This window comes from Coregonus clupeaformis, chromosome 5, assembly GCF_020615455.1.
Source record: "Coregonus clupeaformis isolate EN_2021a chromosome 5, ASM2061545v1, whole genome shotgun sequence".
Taxonomy (NCBI): Eukaryota; Metazoa; Chordata; class Actinopteri; order Salmoniformes; family Salmonidae; genus Coregonus; species Coregonus clupeaformis.
Window position 1 is genome coordinate 26,614,563 of NC_059196.1, and position 19,874 is coordinate 26,634,436.

At 46.4% G+C, this 19,874-nt stretch overlaps 1 protein-coding gene across 4 annotated transcripts; it reads left to right on the forward strand.

Annotated features, from left to right (window-relative positions):
• The first annotated feature begins 11,678 nt into the window (after nt 1–11,678).
• On the forward strand, nt 11,679–15,934 carry LOC121567147 (beta-crystallin A1-2-like). Of its 4 annotated transcripts, none has more exons than XM_041877085.2 (6): nt 11,679–11,950; nt 12,825–12,888; nt 13,106–13,224; nt 13,695–13,836; nt 14,295–14,437; nt 15,379–15,934. In XM_041877085.2, exons 2-6 carry the CDS (start codon nt 12,850–12,852, stop codon nt 15,524–15,526), a joined length of 591 nt encoding a protein of 196 aa, XP_041733019.1. In that variant the 5' UTR covers nt 11,679–11,950; nt 12,825–12,849; the 3' UTR covers nt 15,527–15,934. The 4 variants fall into 4 exon arrangements, with proteins under 4 accessions (XP_041733019.1, XP_041733018.1, XP_041733021.1 ...); XM_041877084.2 differs by having other exon boundaries at nt 11,680–11,959; XM_041877087.2 differs by lacking the exon at nt 12,825–12,888 and having other exon boundaries at nt 11,681–11,959.
• Nucleotides 15,935–19,874: the final 3,940 nt, after the last annotated feature.

Genomic DNA, 19,874 nt, shown 5'->3' on the forward strand with positions numbered 1-19,874 from the left:
CTATGCTGCCTATTGGGAAAGGATCCCACCTCGTTATTGGATGAGCAGGGTTCTCTTTAGGGGCGGAGGGCAGGGTCAGGGGTCATGTATGCTGATCTCCACTGAGCCGTGCTGAGTCGGCTGCTTGCTTTGTTGTCCTGCGCTGCTGTGGGGTCCCGGACACACAGCCACCACCATCAGCAGAATGTACTCAACTACCCTCCCTTTGTTTCTCTCTCTGTGTGGTGGATCTCTCTCGCTCTCTCTCTCTCTAGCAGAGCAAGCAATGTGCTGACCTTCTACTGTGTGTAGTGCGAACGGGCGGGCAGGCTACAGTTCAGTTGGAACCTGCACGCAGGGAGGCAGGCACGCATGCGCACGCATGCACACAGACACACAAACACACACAAACTACACACAGTTAAGTGTTTGCTAGGTTTTGTTTTCTGCTATAGCATGGGACACCTCAGCGGACATTAGTGTCTGCCAGACTGCCAACATCTAGTACAGTGAGAGGAACACAGCAAAAGGACTTGGCACCCATGTCATTTTACAATCCAAGAATGGTTTACAGTGAAACAGGCAGAACCGGTCTGCTGGAGGCATAACATAACTAGCTATTCTCTGCCTGGCCTAAGTGGAAATCATCAGGTACAGTAGGGTGAAGAAGCATGTTTGTCAAGCATGTTTGGTACAGGTGTCACATTATATAGTACCTACAGTACATCATATCAAAGATAAGGGGTCAAGTGGATTACGATAGAAATAGTGCTTATTGATAATGATGCTTAACCTCTTAAGGATCTGACTCTTTTTTTCAATTTTCGCCTAAAATGACATACCCAAATCTAACTGCCTGTAGCTCAGGACCTGAAGCAAGGATATGCATATTCTTGATACCATTTGAAAGGAAACACTTTGAAGTTTGTGGAAATGTGAAATTAATGTAGGAGAATATAACACATTAGATCTGGTAAAAGATAATACAAACAGAAAAACATGCGTTTTCATTTCAATCATCTTTGAAATGCAAGAGAAAGGCCACAATATAATATTGCAGTTTAGGCACAATTTAGATTATGGTCACTAGATGGTAGCAGTGTGTGTGCAAAGTTTCAGATTGATCCAGTGAAGCATTGCAATACTGGACTATTTTGTATCAAGTCTGCCCAAATGTGCCGAATTGGTCAATTGATACATTTTCAAGTACATAACTATAGAGAACATACAAAAATGATATGGTAATACAAAATGTAAGTTTACACACTCCCAGGAATGTCATACATGATGGATCATTAGCTTATACACTAACTTTCACACATCTAGATGGCTGGGCAGGGTGGGTGTGGAGCCAGAGACAGCAAGGGTTCAAACTGTAGAACCCAGTTCCTACATTTGAATATAAAAATTGATTTTATCAAACAAAACTATGTTACATTTTATCTCTGGGACCCTCAGGATGACAAATCAGAGCAAGATTACTGAATGTAAGTACATTATTTACCTTCAGAGGTGAATGTATCAAACCAGTTGCCATGATACGTTTTTTGTTGTTGTGCACTCTCCTCAAACAATAGCATGGTATTTTTTCACAGTAATAGCTACTGTAAATTGGACAGTACAGTTAGATTAACAATAATTTAAGCTTTCTGCCCATGTAAGACATGTCTATGTCCCGGAAAGTGTGCTGTTACTAACAACAGTCATGCTAATCACGTTAGCGCACGTTAGCTCAACCGTCCCGTATACAGGACACCGATCCCGTAGAGGTTAATATACTCTACAAATCTAAGCTTGTAGGGGGGGAAGTTCTACTAAGCTAACATATGGAATTATTTTTAGATGATCATGGATCATTTAGCTATTTAATTTTGAAATGTAGGACCCTTTTAGGTAGAAAAAAAATATTTACTACTATAGCCCATAGAAACGCATTGAATAACACATTCTTAAATGGCAACAAAGACAGTCAAAAAAATTAATCATAAGGAATAAGGTTTTGAAGTGTCTGTCCTATATCTAGGAGACATAAGAATGCTCAGGAAAGATTTAGTTTTTTTGGGAGACATATTTAACCACTTATTTTTGTTGGTACCAAACTATCTCCATACTTCCATTCATTTTGTATGGGTTACCTTCAGATGAGTCCCGTGACACTTATGGAGTCATATTAGTTTGACGTTTTCGTGAGAAGACCGATTTTCGGGATGTCACATGGTCTGACAACCGCTGTAGCTCGGCCGCTTTCCACCGCAGATGCGGATGTGGTGGATTGAGACGCAGCCCATGCGGTTCAACTCTACCATTGAAATCGTGATGGTGCCTCTATGTCATCAAAAGAGAGGGTTTCGGTATGAAATACACTACCTTCTAGATGTGCTGGGTGGTACCACCTCAAGGATTACTATAAAAGCAGGTGACAGCGCATCTTATTTGCCAATGGTCTTGGTAAGCAACCTGGTCTTAGAGCATTTCGTATTATTCTGTATGTAAATCCTAGACATATGTTATGTTTCGTATGGTATCTATTAAGGGTTAAGGTTAGGGTTAGGGGAAGGGTTAGCTAAAATGCTAAGCACTTACAAAGTAGCTAAAAAGTAGTAAGCAGTTGAAAAGTTGCTAATTAGCTAAAATGCTAAAGTAATCATCTGTCTTACAGTGAAGGAAAAAAGTATTTGATCCCCTGCTGATTTTGTACGTTTGCCCACTGACAAAGACATGATCAGTCTATAATTTTAATGGTAGGTTTATTTGAACAGTGAGAGACAGAATAACAACAAAAAAATCCAGAAAAACGCATGTCAAAAATGTTATAAATTGATTTGCATTTTAATTAGGGAAATAAGTATTTGACCCCTCTGCAAAACATGACTTAGTACTTGGTGGTGTACTCCTGAGTGGCGCAGTGGTCTAAGGCACTGCATCGCAGTGCTAACTGTGCCACTAGAGATCCTGGTTCGAATCCAGGCAGCCGGCCGCGACCGGGAGACTCATGGGCGGCGCACAATTGGCCCAGCGTCGTCCAGGGTAGGGGAGGGAATGGCCGGCAGGGATGTAGCTCAGTTGATAGAGCATGGTGTTTGCAACACCAGGGTTGTGGGTTCAATTCCCATGGGGGGCCAGTATAAAAAAAATATGTATTCACTAACTGTAAGTCGCTCTGGATAAGAGCGTCTGCTAAATGACTAAAATGTAAAATGTGGCAAAACCCTTGTTGGCAATCACAGAGGTCAGACGTTTCTTGTAGTTGGCCACCAGGTTTGCACACATCTCAGGAGGGATTTTGTTCCACTCCTCTTTGCAGATCTTCTCCAAGTCATTAAGGTTTCGAGGCTGACGTTTGGCAACTCGAACCTTCAGCTCCCTCCACAGATGTTCTATGGGATTAAGGTCTGGAGACTGGCTAGGCCACTCCAGGACCTTAATGTGCTTCTTCTTGAGCCACTCCTTTGTTGCCTTGGCCGTGTGTTTTGGGTCATTGTCATGCTGGAATACCCATCCACTACCCATTTTCAATGCCCTGGCTGAGGGAAGGAGGTTCTCACCCAAGATTTGACGGTACATGGCTCCGTCCATCGTCCCTTTGATGCGGTGAAGTTGTCCTGTCCCCTTAGCAGAAAAACACCCCAAAGCATAATATTTCCACCTCTATGTTTGACGGTGGGGATGGTGTTCTTGGGGTCATAGGCAGCATTCCTCCTCCTCCAAACACGGCGAGTTGAGTTGATGCCAAAGAGCTCGATTTTGGTCTCATCTGACCACAACACTTTCACCCAGTTCTCCTCTGAATCATTCAGATGTTCATTGGCAAACTTCAGATGGCCCTGTATATGTGCTTTCTTGAGCAGGGGGACCTTGCGGGCGCTGCAGGATTTCAGTCCTTCACGGCGTAGTGTGTTACCAATTGTTTTCTTGGTGACTATGGTCCCAGCTGCCTTGAGATCATTGACAAGATCCTCCCGTGTAGTTCTGGGCTGATTCCTCACCGTTCTCATGATCATTGCAACTCCACGAGGTGAGATCTTGCATGGTGCCCCAAGCCGAGGGAGATTGACAGTTATTTTGTGTTTCTTCCATTTGCCAATAATCGCACCAACTGTTGTCACCTTCTCACCAAGCTGCTTGGCGATGGTCTTGTAGCCCATTCCAGCGTTGTGTAGGTCTACAATCTTGTCCCTGACATCCTTGGAGAGCTCTTTGGTCTTGGCCATGGTGGAGAGTTTGGAATATGATTGATTGATTGCTTCTGTGGACAGGTGTCTTTTATACAGGTAACAAGCTGAGATTAGGAGCACTCCCTTTAAGAGTGTGCTCCTAATCTCAGCTTGTTACCTGTATAAAAGACACCTGGGAGCCAGAAATCTTTCTGATTGAGAGGGGGTCAAATACTTATTTCCCTCATTAAAATGCAAATCAATTTATAACATTTTTGACATGCGTTTTTCTGGATGTTTTTGTTGTTATTCTGTCTCTCACTGTTCAAATAAACCTACCATTAAAATTATAGACTGATCATTTCCTTGTCAGTGGGCAAACGTACAAAATCAGCAGGGGATCAAATACTTTTTTCCCTCACTGTACCAAACGTAACATATCGTACTAATTTGAGTGTCCCGGATTTACATTTAATATGTTACGTCTAGTCTATGAGACCAGGCTGTGGTAAGTGGAATGTGCCAATATTTTGCATGATGCTTCCTTGACTAGACTACTGACGTTACACAAAATTCAAAAGGCACATTTCCTTCGGGAATTCGAAATTACACCGCAAGTGCCAATAGATGTCAGGAACTCTGCGCCTTACCACTGTGAGCTAACTGTCCAGAGCCATATTTGCTCTAGATGCACATCATTTTATTATCAGAGCGTGCCAGCAGACTTCTGGTAAGTAGGTGTAACGATCCCGGCAGTCTGAGTCGGGTCCTGTCTGGTGACTAGTTTTTCTGTTCGTGATCTCCAGTTTCCCGAGGGTTCGGGAACGCTCCGGGGAGCTCTCTTGATTTCCGCACCTGCATCCCATCAGCAATCTGCACACCTGGTCCTGATCATCACCCTTCTTAGGCTCTGGCCTAACATCCATTCCCTGCCGGATCGTTAGCCATGAACAGTAGGTTTACCAGAGTATCAGTCTTAGAGCCTAGCGTTAGTTTTGTTGTTTTTGCACCTTGTTGGTTTGTTGCTTACTTACCCCCGTTTTGTTCCATCTGCAGTCACCCGTCCGGAACCTTCATCCAACCTCTGCCTGGTGGTCGGCGGCTGCCGACCCAGGATGGGATCAACCACTGCACCCCCAACAACTAATCAACGCCGCCCGCTCTGTTCCCTGGATTATTCAGCATCACTCTTGAATTTGTAATAAACACTCACCTTCGTTTCAACTTACCTTGTCCTGGTCTGCTTCTGGGTTCTGGCTTAGCAACTCGTGACAGAACGATCCGGCCAGTAATGAACCCAGCGGACCTGGACTCTGTTCGCCATGCCATTACCCATCAGGAGAAGATGTTGGGCCATCATAGCACGGTACTACAGGAGATCGCGTTGTCAGTTCGGAACCTTTCTACCGGTCTGACGGAGGTCCAGAACCAACGCAAGTTTCCGGTGGAGGATCCACTACCGGTTTCACCCATCTCGCCTGCCGCTTCTGGAGCTGTGTCCTTCCGTGAGCCCAAGGTTCCGACGCCGGATAAATATGAGGGGGAGCTGGGAAGATGCCGTTCCTTCCTTATGCAGTGTGGATTAGTGTTCGATCTACAGCCCTACTCTTATGCCACAGACAAGGCTAGGATAGCCTTTGTGATTGCGTTGCTGCGTGGTCGAGCGCTGGAGTGGGCTTCAGCCGTTTGGGAACGACAAGACCCCTGCATGGCTTCATACCAGGGGTTCACGGCCGAGATGAGGAAGCTCTTCGACCATTCCGTCCGAGGGAGGGACGCAGCTAGGCGCCTGTTTTCGCTTCACCAAGGAACTCGCAGCGTGGCCGACTTCGTGATCGAGTTCAAGACGTTGGCTGTGGAGAGTGGGTGGAACGAGGAGTCTCTGCAAGCGGCCTTTTACCAGGGTCTGTCGGAGCAGCTCAAGGATGAGTTGATCTCCTATCCGGAGCCTAGTGACCTGGACAGCTTGGTAGCCTTGTCTATTCGGGTGGATAATCGAGTCCGAGAGCGAAGGAGGGAGAAGCAATGGGGGTCCGTCCAATCGATCAGCTTCTCAGTTCCCAGTCGGGTCGGGTGGTGGACCAGAACACGTCGATCATTCTCCACCACAAAGGATTAGTGGAGAGGTCCTCTCTCCCGATTCTGAACCCATGCAAGTGGGGCGGCACGGGTTAACCAAGGAGGAGCGTCAACATAGACGTAAGACCAACTGCTGCCTCTACTGTGGTAGCTCGGGACATTACATCTTCACTTGTTCCCGGCGGTCGTCAAACTGCCCGGCTCGCTAAAGTTGGGAGGACTTTTAGCGAGCCAGTTTCAACCTCTCAGTACCTCTGTCAGACCCCGTTTCCCGGCTACCCTTGTGAACAGGAATCAGAGCTTAGCGATTAACGCTTTTATCGATTCAGGTGCCGATGGAAGCTTTCTTGATGCCGAGTTGGTGGAACAGCTGGGGCTTTCCAAGGAGCAATTGCCGGAAGCCATTGAAGCGACCACTCTGAACGGCAGTAGTCTGGCACGTATCACGATGAGGACTGAACCGGTTAAGATGCGGTTGTCGGGGAATCATTCTGAGATGATTTCATTCTTCATTCTGCCGTCTTCCCATGTTCCTCTGGTCCTTGGATACCCCTGGCTGAAGGAACACAATCCCACGTTCGATTGGGTGACGGGCAAGGTAACGAGTTGGAGCCTTGATTGTCATGCTAACTGTCTCAAGACTGCCTGCCCCCATTCGGTTCCCAGTCAGGTGATTGAGGCTAAACCCCCAGATTTGTCCCTGGTTCCCGAGACATATCACGATTTGGGGGAAGTTTTCAGTAAGCAGAAGGCTCTGTCACTCCCTCCCCACCGACCATATGATTGTGCCATCAACCTGTTCCCTGGAGCTGTCTACCTCAAGGGAAGGTTATACAGTATCTCCCGACCTGAACGTGAGGCTTTGGAGACCTACATCAAGGAGTCCCTAGCTGCTGGTCTCGTTCGTCCCTCGTCATCACCCCTGGGGGGCAGGATTCTTCTTTGTGGGTAAGAAGGATGGCTCTCTTCGACCGTGTATTGATTATCGGGGGTTGAATGACATCACGGTCAAGAACAAGTATCCCCTGCCCTTGATGAGTTCTGCCTTCGACTCCTTACAGGGTGCTACGGTGTTCACCAAGCTAGACCTACGCAATGCGTATCACATGGTCCGGATCAGAGAGGGGGACGAGTGGTTGACGGGTTTCAATACACCGATGGGTCACTTCGAGTATCAGGTGATGCCGTTTGGACTGACCAATGCTCCAGCGGTATTCCAGAGTATGGTGAACGACGTCCTGAGAGATATGATCGGTCTCTTTGTGTTTGTTTACCTGGATGACATTCTGATCTTCTCGAAGGAACCTTCCGACCACGTCCAGCATGTCCGGCAGGTTCTGCAGCGATTGTTGGAGAATCGCCTGTTCGTGAAGGCCGAGAAGTGCGAGTTTCACGCCCACACGACATCCTTTCTCGGGTACATCATCTCCAGGGGAGAGATTAGGATGGACCAGGAGAAGGTTAGAGCGGTTCTGGAATGGGCCCAGCCCGGTACGAGATTGCAGCTCCAGAGATTTTTGGGGTTTGCGAATTTCTACCGCAGATTCATCCGGGATTACAGCCGTGTGGCCGCTCCGTTAACTGCCTTGACTTCCAGTATCAGGACCTTCAAGTGGAATCCGGAGGCGGATCGAGCGTTTCTGGATTTGAAGAGGCGATTCACCAACGCACCGATTCTCTCTCAACCGGACACGGCCCGTCAGTTCGTCGTTGAAGTGGGACGCGTCTGATGTGGGAGTTGGCGCCATCCTGTCGCAGCGATGCTCCACGGACAGTAAACTCCATCCCTGCGCCTACTACTCTCGTCGCCTTTCGCCTGCGGAGAGGAATTACGATGTGGGTAACCGGGAGCTTCTCGCGGTGAAACTTGCCTTGGAGGAGTGGCGCCACTGGTTGGAGGGGGCGGAGCAACCGTTTATTGTCTGGACTGACCACAAGAATCTTGCTTACGTGCAATCGGCTAAACGTCTCAACTCCCGTCAGGCCAGGTGGGCGTTGTTTTTCGGACGATTCAAGTTTTCCCTGACGTTCCGACCTGGATCTAAGAACGGCAAGGCGGACGCCTTGTCCCGGATGTTCTCCAAGACGGAGGAGAGTGGGTCCAAGACCGAGACAATTCTCCCCGGAACTGCGTCGTGGGAGCAGTTATGTGGAAGATTGAGGAGGAGGTGCTGGCGGCCCTTCGGACTCAGCCCGGTCCGGTAACGGTCCACCCGGTCGGTTGTTTGTGCCTGAGTCGGGTTCGTCCTGCTGTCCTCAAATGGTCCCACGCCAGCAAGATGGCTTGTCACCCTGGCGTGGCTCGGACAATGGCGTTTCTTCGCAGACGTTTTTGGTGGCCTGCCATGGCCGAGGATACTCGGGGTTTTGTTGCTGCCTGTCCAGTGTGTGCGCAGAATAAGAGTACCAATCGGCCCAGCTCTGGACTACTTCACCCCCTTCCTATTCCCCGGCGACCATGGTCGCATCTGGCCCTGGACTTCGTCACTGGGTTGCCCGCTTCTGAGGGGAACACGGTCGTTCTGACTATCGTGGACAGATTCAGCAAGTTCGCCCACTTTGTGCCAATTGCCAAGCTTCCCTCTGCCTCGGAGACGTCCGAGATCCTGGTTAGGGAGGTTTTCAGGGTCCACGGTTTGCCCAGTGATATCGTTTCCGACCGTGGCCCTCAGTTTACCTCTGCTGTCTGGAAGTCCTTCTGTTTGGCCATTGGAGCTACAGTCAGTCTCACATCTGGTTTTCACCCCCAATCCAATGGTCAGGCGGAGAGAGCCAACCAGAAGATGGAATCCACGCTACGCTGCCTGGTCTCTTCCAACCCCACCTCCTGGGTCTCTCAGTTGCCTTGGGTTGAGTATGCCCACAATACTCTCCCTACATCTGCCACTGGGATGTCTCCCTTCCAGTGCCTGTATGGCTACCAACCTCCCCTGTTCCCTTCTCAGGAGAAGGAGCTCTCAGTGCCTTCTGTTCAGGCCCATATTCGTCGTTGCCACCGGACCTGGCATCGGGCCAGAAAGGCACTCCTTAGAGTTTCGGACCGGTATCAGCTCCAGGCGAATCGTCGCCGGATCCCCGCTCCCACCTATTCCATCGGAGATAGGGGTCTGGTTGGCCACACGGGATCTTCCGTTACGGACTGAGTCTAGGAAGTTGTTACCGAAGTTCATTGGTCCGTTTGTGGTGGAGAAGGTGATCAATCCGGTGGCAGTTCGACTCAAACTCCCGAGGACGCTCAGAGTCCATCCCACCTTTCATGTCTCCTGCCTCAAGCCTGTTTTCCTCAGTCCTCTGTTGCCTCCTCCGCCTCCTCCTCCTCCTCCTCGGATGATCGGAGGTGGTCCTGCCTACACGGTGCGTCGCATCATGGATTCCAGACGGCGGGGCCGGGGTTTCCAGTATCTCGTGGACTGGGAGGGGTATGGTCCTGAAGAGAGGAGTTGGATTCCGCGGCGACAGGTCCTAGATGCTGACCTCATCAGTGACTTCTACCGCCTCCATCCTGGCGCTCCGGGAGTCCGCCCGGTGGCGTTCGTCGGAGGGGGGTACTGTAACGATCCCGGCAGTCTGAGTCGGGTCCTGTCTGGTGACTAGTTTTTCTGTTCGTGATCTCCAGTTTCCCGAGGGTTCGGGGAACGCTCCGGGGAGCTCTCTTGATTTCCGCACCTGCATCCCATCAGCAATCTGCACACCTGGTCCTGATCATCACCCTTCTTAGGCTCTGGCCTAACATCCATTCCCTGCCGGATCGTTAGCCATGAACAGTAGGTTTACCAGAGTATCAGTCTTAGAGCCTAGCGTTAGTTTTGTTGTTTTTGCACCTTGTTGGTTTGTTGCTTACTTACCCCCGTTTTGTTCCATCTGCAGTCACCCGTCCGGAACCTTCATCCAACCTCTGCCTGGTGGTCGGCGGCTGCCGACCCAGGATGGGATCAACCACTGCACCCCCAACAACTAATCAACGCCGCCCGCTCTGTTCCCTGGATTATTCAGCATCACTCTTGAATTTGTAATAAACACTCACCTTCGTTTCAACTTACCTTGTCCTGGTCTGCTTCTGGGTTCTGGCTTAGCAACTCGTGACAGTAGGCTTTAGTGAGAAAGTGTTTGGATCAGGTACAACTACGTTTATCCACCACCAAAATGAATATTTATGAACAATTCCCCCCACCCACAACTTCTCACCTGAATGCATTTTGTTTTAAATTTGAAGGGGTTGGGCAAAGGACGAAATTGGGGTTGAGAGGTACCCTTTAAGGAAAATGTTCTCTTTTAGTTTTTCTCCAGGAAGTTTCCTCAAGGAGAAAGCCTGCACTTCTATGTCAAAGATAATAAAATAAAAACACTACAGTAAATACTACAGTATACTACAATCCGCAAAAACACAACATTAATTACTATAGTATATACTACAGTTTTTTTTTACTACAGTATTTATACTATAGTTAACTGTATACTACAGTAAATACTACAGTATTCACTGTACTGTTTGGTCCACAAAAACACTACAGTGAATGGAGCCAGCAGCATACTACCCTGCATCCCAATTCTGACTTAATTCTCAAGCTAAGCAGGGTTGGTCCTGGATGGGAGACCAGATGCTGCTGGAAGTGGTGTTGGAGGGCCAGTAGGAGACACTCTTTCTTTGGTCAAAAAAAATAATATCCCAATGCCCCAGGGCAGTGATTGGGGACATTGCTCTGTGTCTTTCAGATGGGACGTTAAACGGGTGTCCTGACTCTCTGTGGCACTTATTGTAAGACTAGGGGTGTTAACCCTGGTGTCCTGGCTAAATTCCCAATCTGGACATCATGGCCACGTAATCATCCCCAGCTTCTAATTGGCTCATTCATCCCCCTCCTCTCTCCTGTAACTATTCCCCAGTTCGTTGCTGTAAATGAGAATGTGTTCTCAGTCAACTTACCTAGTAAAACAATACTACAGTAAAGTCTGCAAAAACACTGAAGTGAATACTATAGTATTTATACCATAGTATACTATAGTACTTTTTCATTTGGGAAGGGCTTCCGAAGAGCTATGTTAGTGAAATTCTTGGTTCACTGGAGATCTTCTTAGTTTATTGAGCACTTCTTGATAACTTGTTTTCTTTAATTAGCTAACTTAATATCACTCGTCATGAGAGTGTACATTTAAGTCATAGGTGCCTCAGAACATCTGATATGGTATAGCTGAGAAAAACCTGTTTTATTGATGTATTTTAATCTGATGGTTATGTTCACAGCATTCCAATAACAGTATGTTAAATATTGACCAATTGTCATCTAAAAAACACATTTTGAAATGGTTAGAATTTTGGTACATCCTCCTTCTGACGTGTGTCCCTATCTTTTTCCTCAACAGCATATACATTAACTACTGCAAGCATGTTGTGTGTTAGGGGCTGGGCTATGACCAGGGCAGGGCCAGGACTGGGTGTAGTCTATGTCTGTATAATCACAGGGTCCGGACACTTGTCCAGAGACTTGTGTTAATCGGCACTGGGCACGGTGCCCTGCATTCAGACCAGTACACCAGCACACCGTGGCAGGCGGGGGAGAGCCTAAAGCCCTGTGGCTCAGTCAGGAACAATGGAGGGCCCAGCAATGTGCTGACTCCTACCCCGTCCCACAGGCCTGGGCTCCATTCACCACCACTGTGTATAAATAGGCCCGTTTACTCAGGGGTCAGGACATCGTTTTGTGGAGCCCCCCTTGAGCGCTACACAGCTATTTTTTGGGGTAGGTCAGGTAAGCCCTCCATCTTTAGACCGTTTGGCCTATAGCCTTTTGCTGGCATTGTTGTCCATTTACATTGTCCATTGTCCTGTTTTTTTTTTCTTTGCTGTTTTCTGCTGAGCTTCGGGAATGTACAGAAAGGGTCATACGCACACACACTCATAGGACACACACACACACACACACATACTCTAAATGGACACACCAATCGTCATCACAGTCAACATCATGCATCACACTAGAATGCTACTGTATGTATGCTGTGACCCCATCAACAGCATAGTTTACTTTACACACTCAGGGTGTGACAATGGCATGACTTACAGGCACATGATACAATTGTTCACCATGTAGAATTTATAACAACTAATAAAGCATACATCATTATCACATATCATTCAGAAATGTGGGTGGATGCTTTGCACTGTACTATTTTATTTGTGGTATTACATACCAATGTTAGATACCAGGCCTATGTATTAGAGAGGAGTTTTTTCAGTATTATACTATAGTATTTGCACTTCTCGGTTGGTATCTGTGCTCTGCTTTGTATCCTCACTCTGGCTTTAGCTAGCTGTTTTTGTGGTGTGCATCTCCTCCCTCAGCCCTATGTGCATTGCATTATCATCAGCAACAGCACAGGGCAGTGCTTTGTTTGGGCTTGTCGTGAGTCTCTAGCATAGAGTCTCTAGTCTCTGCCACATTAGCATAACCATGACATTAACATGTTTGGGCATTAGCTGCTGGGCACAGACTGATGCAAGAGCTAGAGCTGAGTTGAGATGGTCCATGGTGGTTTAGTCATGTCTGCCCTGGTCTCCCTGTAAGGACAAACAGAAATGTGACTTTCTGTGACTGTGTGCTTTCTGCACTGCAGGTCAATTATTACTGAGATATCAAACATGGCGCTGACTACTCCTAACCCAATGGGACCATGGAAGGTGAGTCAATGTTATGTACACCACGTTTCCACAACTATTTAACAACGTTCCACAATCTTTTCCATTTTTCATAAACAGACGTAAGAGGAGAAAGGAAAGCTTTGCACACGGAAGTGCGCTCTCTAGCAGAGATACTGGTTGTGTTAAAAACAGTTTTTAAAAAACAGCAATAGTATGTCGGGCAGATTACAAATATGCACTATATCCTCTGTCCTAGATCACAGTCTACGACCAGGAGAACTTCCAGGGAAAGCGTATGGAGTTCACTGCTTCCTGCCAGAACATAATGGAGTGTGGCATGGACAACATCCGCTCCCTGAAGGTCGAATGTGGAGCGTAAGTCAGCCAGCCCCCCAAAACACAAACACATCTACATACTGTAGGATATTTATCTCCCTGACAGGTTACACATGATCCTTCAGGGGCCATGGGACCATTGCACAGGCAACAATTTCTAAGGGATACTGATAGACACATCCTGTATCATGGAAATAGACAATTTCATAAAAAACATGACAAAGTCTTTGCTCCACCCTTGCATCTATCCACATGTACTGTATATCTGTATATCTCTCTATGTCTCTCTATGTCTCTCTATCCCTCTCTATGTCTCTCTGTCACTCTTTTTGTCTGTCTGTCTGTCACTCTTTGTATCTGTCTGACTTTCCATGTGTCTCTCTCTCTCTCTCTCTCTCTCTCTCTCTCTCTCTCTCTCTCTCTCTCTCTCTCTCTCTCTCTCTCTCTCTCTCTCTCTCTCTCTCTCTCTCTCTCTCTCTCTCTCTCTCTCTCTCTCTGTGTATGTGTAGCTGGGTAGGGTACGAGCACTCCAGCTTCTCTGGGCAGCAGTTTGTGTTGGAGCGTGGAGAGTACCCTCGCTGGGAGTCCTGGAGCGGCAGCAACGCCTACCACATCGAAAGGTTGATGTCCTTCCGCCCAGTCTGCTCTGCCGTGAGTGTACTATCCAAGCCTACTTCCTGTTCCTTCCAGACCAGGCCAGACAGACACTCTCGTCTGTGGGCTACGTTCCAATATCCGTTGTAGAATTCCACTTAGAATGCCCAATACATTGATTCATTCAAATAGTATGCTAGTACAGATATTGGAACAGAAGCCTGGGTCCTGGCCTCAGTCTATGTCTCTGGCTCTTGTGAGTGACACTGACAGTCTGGCTCTAATCACTGTTACTGACACTGACATTATTTCATTTAACAGATACAAGTAGCTATCCTTGATAGCCTCTACCAGTGTTATTGAAAGCACTAAATGACAAAGTTAATAAAACATAGTATTATAAAGATTTCCTACTGTCTACATAATTCTACACAGTATATCTTTCGTAAATAGTTCTCAGTGAAACAGGTTGAATGTAACCTGAAATTGCCCCCTCCTCTCTCTGAACTGCACAGAACCATAAGGAGTCCAAGATTGTGGTGTTCGAAAGGGAGAACTTCATTGGCAAGCAGTGGGAGATGAACGATGACTACCCCTCCCTGCAGGCCATGGGCTGGGGCAACAACGAGATCGGATCCATGCAGGTCCAGAGTGGAGCGTAAGTAGCAGGAGTAGAAGTCCTGGCTTCCTTTTTCACACTACAGAAGACTATGCTCATAACAATCAGTAATAGAGGAATCAATTGCGTCTAGCGGTCGCAAAATTTGGACAAACTACTAAAAAGGTGTAATGTGCAGTAAGAATAAAATCCATTGTAATAACTATATAATTGAAATCCATTGTAATAACTAGATAAACGGTGAGAGGATAATCCTTTCTGTAACAGATCATAATAGAACTAAGCAAAAAACTATTAAAAAAAGTAAATGATTAATTATCTAAATGAGTGTCCAGTGACCTTACTGACCTCTCTTTGCCAAATGTGTTAAAGGGACACTATGGTGAAAAATGAAAAATAAATAGCTATTATATGGTGTCCCTGGATATTATACAGAGGACTAACATGTACAGTAGAGGCCAACTCTTTCTGATCTACAAGTGCCTAGGCTCTAGAGCAGGGATGAGCAACTTTGATGGGGATGGGGGCCACAAAAAATCGTAACATCATGAGGGGCCACAGTGGCTCGGGGGTCTGCATACCCACATCCATACCCACACTTGTAGTCTTTTGGGGCCCTAAGTGTAGAAACATTTTTGCAGTTTTAAAGTACGTTTGCTGCAATTCTACTCATTTTGCCATGGGATGGAGAGAAAAATTATCCGTTTTCAATACGATATCTGATGATCAATGGGGGACCACTGGTTGGTAATTCAACCATGATTACTACAAGTTTAGATAGCTGGCTACTAGACTAACTTACCAATATAAAAATATTTAGCTGACATGGGCTAATTAAGTTACTGTATTTTTTATTTTGTTTGTGGAACTTGATCCGCGGACCTACAAAAGTAGCCGCCAGTTGCCCATCCCTGCTCTACAGGGTAAGGGCTGGGGCTTGTTTCTGGATATTTTCTCCCTCTCTCCCTCTCCCCCTTTAGCTGGGTGTGCTACCAGTTCCCCGGTTACCGCGGCTACCAGTACATCATGGAGTGCGACCGTCATGCCGGAGAGTACAAACACTACAGGGAGTGGGGCTCCCACGCTCAGACCTTCCAGGTCCAGTCTCTGCGCCGCATCCAGCAGTGAGAGCTTCCACGGCCTCCTCCCTTTTTCACCCCTCCTCTTCCTCCTCTCCCTCCTCCTCCTCTTATCCTTCCTCCACCCTATCATTCCAAGCTTGGCCAGTAGTCCTGTCAGACCTCTAAGACCAACGGCTCCTGACGCTTCTGGTGCTCCACAGCGACAAAGATGTTTACAGCACTTTTGTTTTGTTCCATCGCCGAAAGAAGAAAATCGAGAGAACGAGAGAATAAGAAAGAAAAGAAAAGTGAGGGATACGCCCCACAGTGAGCGGAGAGAAGGGTCTCGGGTGGTACGACTCAGGCTTTGATGCTGTTCTCAGTGTTGTCACGGGGAATTCACAGCCACAGTGATCAATAAAGAAAGAATGAGCAACAAAAATAAACAGCGATACAAAAGTCTGCTATTAACCTGCTCTGGGGTCAATTGTCTTTACTTGTTTTAACAGTTTTTTCTCTCTACTCTCTACTATTATATTTTCTCAGCAGTTCTCAGCCCTTTCCTCTGTAGGCTACTACTTTGTAATGAAGGCTTCACTATCTGTAATAGAGGTTAGAAGAGTTGGTTATGTCAATATGCACCTGCCTACCATAAAAAAGGGCTATAATCTACTGGTTCATGTTCAGCATCAGGTTTCCGGTCACTATAAACTGGGGTCAAACTGGGCTGGAGTTACACCATAGCATTCCATCACTTCTAGGCCTACCCTTACAAGCATACAGTGGCAGACAAGTAGCTATAAACTCTTAGTTGAAATGACCCTATAATGTCAGTTACTTTTATGTGCAGTAGTCCCATCACATTGAACAAACTAATGTCACCCTTGGTTATAAGAAATATAAATATAAAGTGTCTACTAAGTGGACCTTCATACCGAAAGCAAACTGTGACACATATTAAACCCTATAGCACAGCACACAATTAGAAACTCCAGAAATATCAATGTATTTTAGCCATAATGCAAAATACAATACAAAGCTTTAATCATGAGTGAAATTAAATACTTGGTGTGAAGTAAAACGGTTTAATTAAACCCAGGTCTATTAAGATGTCACAAAGCGTTTATCCAACAGTGCCCTCTCAGGCAACACCAAAAAACCCAGTCTGTCTCAATTCAGTACCATTCTCCATCTGAAATATTAACCATTAGGGGAAAATCTTGCCTAAATGCATGGGGTCTGTCAGGACTATCCCATGCAATTTAGTGTCAATAGCGTATACTGTATGAGGAATATGTTTGGGAAATTGAGACTATGGTAATATTGAGACAAGAATGGCAATTTACAACCTACCACGTTTCAGTAATATTCATTTCTTTTTTGTATATTACATTACTGACTAATGTTGACAGATATCATTGTACAGAACTAAAATACACTGTACTACTGTATACAGTGGGGAGAACAAGTATTTGATACACTGCCGATTTTGGAGGTTTTCCTACTTACAAAGCATGTAGAGGTCTGTAATTTTTATCATAGGTACACTTCAACTGTCAGAGACGGAATCTAAAACAAAAATCCAGAAAATCACATTGTATGATTTTTAAGTAATTAATTTGCATTTTATTGCATGACATAAGTATTTGATACATCAGAAAAGCAGAACTTAATATTTGGTACAGAAACCTTTGTTTGCAATTACAGAGATCATATGTTTCCTGTAGGTCTTGACCAGGTTTGCACACACTGCAGCAGGGATTTTGGCCCACTCCTCCATACAGACCTTCTCCAGATCCTTCAGGTTTCGGGGGCTGTCGCTGGGCAATACGGACTTTCAGCTCCCTCCAAAGATTTTCTATTGGGTTCAGGTCTGGAGACTGGCTAGGCCACTCCAGGACCTTGAGATGCTTCTTACGGAGCCACTCCTTCGTTGCCCTGGCTGTGTGTTTCGGGTCGTTGTCATGCTGGAAGACCCAGCCACGACCCATCTTCAATGCTCTTACTGAGGGAAGGAGGTTGTTGGCCAAGATCTCGCGATACATGGCCCCATCCATCCTCCCCTCAATACGGTGCAGTCGTCCTGTCCCCTTTGCAGAAAAGCATCCCCAAAGAATGATGTTTCCACATCCATGCTTCACGGTTGGGATGGTGTTCTTGGGGTTGTACTCATCCTTCTTCTTCCTCCAAACACGGCGAGTGGAGTTTAGACCAAAAAGCTCTATTTTTGTCTCATCAGACCACATTACCTTCTCCCATTCCTCCTCTGGATCATCCAGATGGTCATTGGCAAACTTCAGACGGGCCTGGACATGCGCTGGCTTGAGCAGGGGGACCTTGCGTGCGCTGCAGGATTTTAAACCATGGCGGCGTAGTGTGTTACTAATGGTTTTCTTTGAGACTGTGGTCCCAGCTCTCTTCAGATCATTGACCAGGTCCTGCTGTGTAGTTCTGGGCTGATCCCTCACCTTCCTCCTGATCATTGATGCCCCACGAGGTGAGATCTTGCATGGAGTCCCAGACTGAGGGTGATTGACCGTCATCTTGAACTTCTTCCATTTTCTAATAATCGCGCCAACAGTTATTGCCTTCTCACCAAGCTGCTTGCCTATTGTCCTGTAGCCCATCCCAGCCTTGTGCAGGTCTACAATTTTATCCCTAATGTCCTTACACAGCTCTCTGGTCTTGGCCATTGTGGAGAGGTTGGAGTCTGTTTGATTGAGTGTGTGGACAGGTGTCTTTTATACAGGTAACAAGTTCAAACAGGTGCAGTTAATACAGGTAATGAGTGGAGAACAGGAGGGCTTCTTAAAGAAAAACTAACAGGTCTGTGAGAGCCGGAATTCTTACTGGTTGGTAGGTGATCAAATACTTATGTCATGCAATAAAATGCAAATTAATTACTTAAAAATCATACAATGTGATTTTCTGGATTTTTGTTTTAGATTCCATCTCTCACAGTTGAAGTGTACCTATGATAAAAATTACAGACCTCTACATGCTTTGTAAGTAGGAAAACCTGCAAAATCGGCAGTGTATCAAATACTTGTTCTCCCCACTGTATGTAGTCTCAAATTCTAGCTTCTTCAAGCCACCTTAAAAAGAGGGTCAGTGCAATCCGGAATCCTTGCGATGTCCCTGCCCTGCCCTAAACCCTAACCTTAACCCATACCCTTACCCTAACTTCAAACATAACCATTACATAACCCTAACCCTTACCTTAACCATTTAAAATGTCAACTTCATTGGGGGTAGAGACGTCACAAGGACCCCGGATAGCGCTGACCTTAAAAAGAGGAGACTGACATCAGACGAAACCCCCGCCCCTTTAAAAGGAGTTGGATGCAGACACTGGCAGGCTGGCCGGAGAGACAGCTAGCAAGATTCTAGATAGCTAGAAATGTTTTCATCGTTTACCTTTTTATTTCACAAGCGGGGATGTTTTCAAGAGGTAGGAGTGTCGTGCTCTAGATGGTACGGTATAATTAACTTGACAATGGAGACTGAAGTACTATTACTTTTAGCTTTATATCTGAAGCATTGTAAGAATTAACACTGTGCACGCAGGCACACTTCAAACTGAAGACAACTAATTTACATATCCGCTTGACCTTCAACCTCAAGAAGGATACTGATGGGCTGTTAAACACAAGGGAGTTATGGACTATCATTAGCTCCATATATTACAAGGAGAGTCAGAAACATGGCAACATCTTTGCGGGAGCATTGACATACAGCGCCGAAACTATGCGTCTCATTTTTCGGCTTCCTCCTTTTTGTTGTTGTCCCCATCACGAGCACTGGGATAACGGCTCTGTGCGCCGGCGAGGCTTGTCAGAAGCAGTACTAATGATGCTTTCAAGACAACTGGGATCATGATGTCAGTGATCTCCAGGTGGGAAAGTCTGAGCTCTATAAAGATGCCAGAGTTTCCGACTTGTAGTTACGAGTTGGATGACTGTAAAAAATACAAAATGATCCCAGTCGGAGCTTGTTTTTTCCCTGAGTGCCCAGTTGTCTTGAACGCACTGAAGTCGGAAGTCGGATATTTCCGAGTTCCCAGTTGTTTTGAACGCTGCATAATGCCGCGTTGACGCGCTAGTAGGAACTAGGAAACAGAAATGTCTGACTTGCTAACTGGTTGAACTCGGCACGTGTATAACTACAGCCAATTAGCAAGTTTCATGTGCCGCTTTCATAACAACTGGGAACGCTTGAAATCTCCGACTTCCGACTTCAGTGCGTTCAAGACAACTGGGAACTCGGAAATAAACAACCTCCAGCTGGGAAAATCGTTTTGAACGGTCATCCAACTCGGAATTCCAAATCGGAAACTCTGGCATCTTTCTAGAGCTCTGAATTACCGACCTGAAGATCATTGACGTCATGATTTTGCCTAACCTCGGTTATTTCCG